General features: G+C 38.8%; 1 protein-coding gene across 1 annotated transcript; it reads right to left on the bottom strand.

The window, feature by feature from the left end:
- Positions 1-1,034: 1,034 nt before the first annotated feature.
- FSCB (fibrous sheath CABYR binding protein) lies at positions 1,035-3,052 on the bottom strand. Its single transcript, XM_055417622.2, is given in 2 exon segments — positions 1,035-1,798; positions 1,801-3,052. Coding segments are annotated over 2 exon segments (2,016 nt in total).
- Between the last annotated feature and the right edge of the window lie 1,752 nt (positions 3,053-4,804).

Below are 4,804 nucleotides of genomic sequence, written 5' to 3'. Positions count from 1 at the left end.
AACAGAGATCAGGTTTCTGGTTATAAGACGCGGAATGTGGGGGAAGGGAGAATTAGATAAAGGTGGTCAAAAGATACAAAAGATGCAAACTAGGGATATAAAGTACATGATATAATTAATCCTGTAGCATATTATTTATGAAAGAGAGTAAATCCTAAGAGTTCTCATCACATGGAAATTTTTTTCTTTTTTTAAAATTTTATATCAATATGATGTGATTGATGTTCACTGAACTTATTGCAGTAATCATTTCATGATGTATCTAAATCAGATCACCATGCTGTCTAATTTAAACTTACGTAGTGCTATATGTCAATTAAATCTCAATAAAATTGGAATGTAAAAAACTAAATAGGAATATGCCCTCAAGACTATCTCAGTATATTTTTCTTTATGATTATACACTTTTTAAAATACTTCATCCACTGTTAGCTTCATTGAGGTGAAGATTTCTATAAAGGAAGTGTCCTTATCCAGACGGTGAAATGTGCAAGACTGAAATGAAAACAAAAAAGAAATAATGTCTCAGAAGGAATCAAATGGAAAGAAAATAACAGATGATGAATTTTAAGGAGAAAGAAACACTCCATAACTTTAAATGTGTGACCAAAACTCAAGGAACTTAAAGTAGATGAGACAGCTGCAGAAAAGAAAGTGCCTTTTCCACTACAGGCTACAGGTGGAGAAAGAAAAAAATGACTGTAGAGAATATTTTACCCTTGTCAACAGAATTTAGGGTCAAAAGGATATTTTAATTCTTTCAATTATAAAATTACTTCATTTCAAAATAGATATTTTATTACAATTTAGATTTGAATAATAATAGTAGAGTAATTTTAAATCACTAGTTTTTATTGCTCATTTTCCAAACTACACTCCAAGTCTTAGGATTTCCATTCACTTCCTTCTTCACAAAGCTCTCTCCAAATACCTTCAAATATACCTACCATTTTCTAACATGCGTACTTCCCAGAACCTCCTGGTTTCTGATTGTTAGCTTAGTTAAGATCAGACCACAGCTGAGGAGGAGGCCCCTATTCCAGTTCTATATGGATGACACCCTGTATTTCAAAAGAAATCCCTTCATTCTTGGTAGCAGATGAATCTTTAGGAACAGTATCCCGTTCTAAAGGCTCTTCAGATTTTGGCTTATCTTCCGAAATCGCTGATTCTAATTTTGCCACCAGTACGTTTGCTTCCTTTGGAGCCTGATCTACTGGAGACACATTCTCTACCAGAGCCTCATCTGCAGGGATTTGCTCAGATGGTGGAAGCAGAACTTCAGCAGAGGTTTCTTCTAAAGAGATTGGTGTAATAAAGGGCTCTTCAGTGAGTGAAGGCTGTTTCTCAACAGAGACCATTTCTGGAGTAGTTTCTTCAGTTGATGGAGGCTGAAGTTCAGCAGGGGCCTCTTCTGCAGGAGTCTCCTCAGTGGGTGGAGATTGAACTTCCTCTGGGGCCTCTTCTGCAGGGGCCTTGTCAGCTGGTGGAGACTGGAATCCTAGGCCCTCTTCTGTAGGGTCCTCATCAGTTGGTTGAGACTGAACTTCTGATGCCTCCTCTTCAGTGGCCTCCTCAGCTGGTGGAGGCTGAACTTCCAGGGCCTCTTCTGCAGGGGCCTCTTCAGCTGGTTGAGTCTCAGCTTCAGCTGGGGCCTCTTCTCCAGGGGCCTCCTCAGGTGGTGGAGACTGAACTCCTGGGGCCTCTTCTGCAGGGCCCTCTTCAGGTGGTGGAGACTGAACTCCTGGGGCCTCTTCTGCAGGGGCCTCTTCAGCTGGTGGAGACCGAACCTCTGGGGCTCTCCTACAGGGGCCTCTTCAGCTGGTGGAGACTCAACTTCAGCTGGAGCCCCTTCTGCAAGGGCCTCATCAGCAGGTGGAGACTGAACTTCTGGGGCCTCTTCTGCAGGGGCCTCCTCAGCTGCTGGAGACTGAACCTCTGGGGCCTCTTCTGCAGGGGACTCCACAGCTGGTGAAAGTTGAAGTTCTGGGGTCTCTTGTATAGGAGCCTCTTCAGCTGCAGGAAGCTGAACTTCAATAAGAGGCTCTTTTAAAAGAGTCTCTTCAGATGAGGTGACCTCTATTTTAGCAGGGGCCTCGTCTCCAGGGGCCTCGTCTCCAGGGGCCTCTTCAGTTGGGGAAGGCTGTACTTCAAGAGGAGCCTCTTCAGCTGGTGGAGGCTGAACTTCCACAGGAACCCCTTCTGCAGTTGTCTCGTCTAGTGGAAGTTGTTCTTCAGCAGAGATCTCTTCTGCATCAGGAGGCTGTACTTCAATTGGAACATCTTTCTCATCTTCTAAAAGTACAGGGGAATCTTTTTTGGTTGGTGGAATAGATAATGTTCTGCTAATACTTTGCCGCCTAATTTCTTCATTGCTACTTGTTGTGGGTTGAAATTCAGAATGTTCACTAACAAAAATATTCCCTGAAGATTTGCGCTTCTGTGCGCCTTCCTTTGACTTTGAAAAAGAACTAGTCGGCCATCCAATAGCCACTATTTCTGATTCACTAAAGTATGTCTGCTGTTCCTTGTCTAGTTTATCTTTTTGAGGAAAGTTCATCATTGTCCAGTCTCCAGTACAACTAGTCTGCTGAGATCTGTCTGTTTTGACTTGAACAGAGTATCTGCTTGGTGGAACTTCTACTTCCTGAACACTCTCTGGAAATTCAGGACCTACTTCAACAGCAGCTGGCTTTTCCTCAGGTACCACTGCTTCACAAACTAACTTGATTTCTTCTTTTTTCTCTTCTGCAATAGTTTCTGTCTGCAGAGACTTATCAGCCATATCCTGTACACGCTTTCTCTTTATCCAAGTTTGCTGAAGTTGAGAAGATACTCTACGACATTCATAGTTTAATTTGCTTCCAGGAATATTACCAATACTAAGGGCAGCTTTGGGGCCAGATGATTGTGGTATAGACAATTGTTTCTTTTTCTCTGTCACTTCAGTCTGCTGGGATTTATCTACCATGGGCTGGCTGGGTCGTCTTCTCTTTCGAATTTCTTGCCTCCCTGCTGAGATAGACTGTTCAGATTCATCCTTTTCTTCCATTTCTAAGACTGGTAGATTTCCAACTTATTAGCCTTCAAGTAAATTAACCATCTGAAATGACAAATGTACCAGATACTTAAGCTTTTGCCTTCCTCATTAAGTGTTCTTCTGTTGAGCTACCTCAGGAAAAAGTTAGTTCATAAATTATTACATTCTGTACTACACTGTTGGATCCCACCTCATTTAGTAAACATCTTTCCTGTTTAATCTCTGGTATGACTAAATATAACTTCTAGAAGTTTAACTAAGAGTCTATGACATCACAGCCAATTGTCACTACAAGGTTCCATCAATGATATATCCAGAACTTTTTAACCTGGTAAACAGCTCATGGATGCTGGTCACAAGTGAGAAATCTACTTCTTGAAACATCAAGTTGAAAACAAGCACTTGTCTAGCAGAGGAATATGAAGTAAACTCTGGTAATGCTGCTTTGTTTTGGTTGGAGTTGATGCTTTTGAACTTTTAATTCTGTTTGCTTCATCCTACTGTCAAAGACAGCTGTAATGCAGAATTCAGAATTCTGCAGTGTACTTTCAATTGTTGGAGAAAACAACTGGTAACATATGTGTGGCAATGTTCTATCAATATAGATTTATATAATTTGAGGGAATGTTAATATTGCTTGAAAAACTTGAGTTCTGAGGTCCACACCCATGTAACTTCATTATCTCCTTAGTATTCAGTAACCACAGGAGCCTACTATCAATGTTTGTATACATGCATGGCATGTTTGCCTTCTCAAATAACTTGAGATAGTCTAATTTTCAATTACCTCAGAAAATATTTCCCTACCCAAAGTTTGACAAATAAAATAATGTTAAGTCTAAATATATGTCAAGTGAAAAAAAATGCATTTTTTGATGCAACCACTATATACTCTACTGAATAACTACATGAGAATGAATTCCCATTGAAGATGAAATCATTTAATTGAAGTTTTGAAAAAGAGAAGTCCCAGTTAAGCATACTGTAAATGAAATTATAATAGATTCAAAATATAAATAAACTTTAACATATATCACACAGAAATTTTACAAGAAAGATGAATTGGTCAAAAGATGTGCAAAATCCTATTCCTTTAGTCTAAGAAATGTTATTGAAGAGTAAATAGACTTTAAAAAATGTAGTCACAAGAGACAATGTAATAAACATACCTAAACAATTATTATGACTTCGTTAACCTAAGAATATGTTTAAATTCCTAATATTTTAAAATTTTAGTCAAAACCAGATATTAAACAAGAAAGATGTTTACTAAATGAGGTGGGATCCAACAGGAGTGTAGTACAGAATGTAATAATTTATGAACTAATTTTTTCTGAGGTAACTCAATAGAAGAACACTTAATGAGGAAAGCAAAGACTTAAGTATCTGGTACATTTGTCATTCCTGATGATTAATTACTTGAAAGTTAATAAGTTTTTAATCCTAGCCAAATAAATAAGCACCTTCCACACTCTTTGATCCAGTCCCTAAAGCACCCTCTATCTCTAAACAAGGATCAGTGAATAGTTGTTGGGTGTAATTGGGAGGAATGTGATTAGAAACCATGCTGCCTGTCCTACATCTCAACTTGCTTTGCTTTCATTTTTGTCTATTTTGTTCCACTACATTTTATCTTTCTAAGATTTAACAAAATGAAGTAAAACCAGAGTCACTTTACAGAAGCATTGATGTAGGCTTTAATCCAACCTGCTGAAAACTAGATAATTAATCAGCCTCTTTGTGGTCTAGTTTTCCGCTCAATTG

This window comes from Moschus berezovskii, chromosome 21 (genome assembly GCF_049115385.1).
Source record: "Moschus berezovskii isolate FMDL1 chromosome 21, NW_MosBer_1.0, whole genome shotgun sequence".
NCBI lineage: Eukaryota > Metazoa > Chordata > Mammalia > Artiodactyla > Moschidae > Moschus > Moschus berezovskii.
Note: the sequence above shows the minus strand (reverse complement) of the source record. Positions and strands in the feature narration are given on the sequence as shown.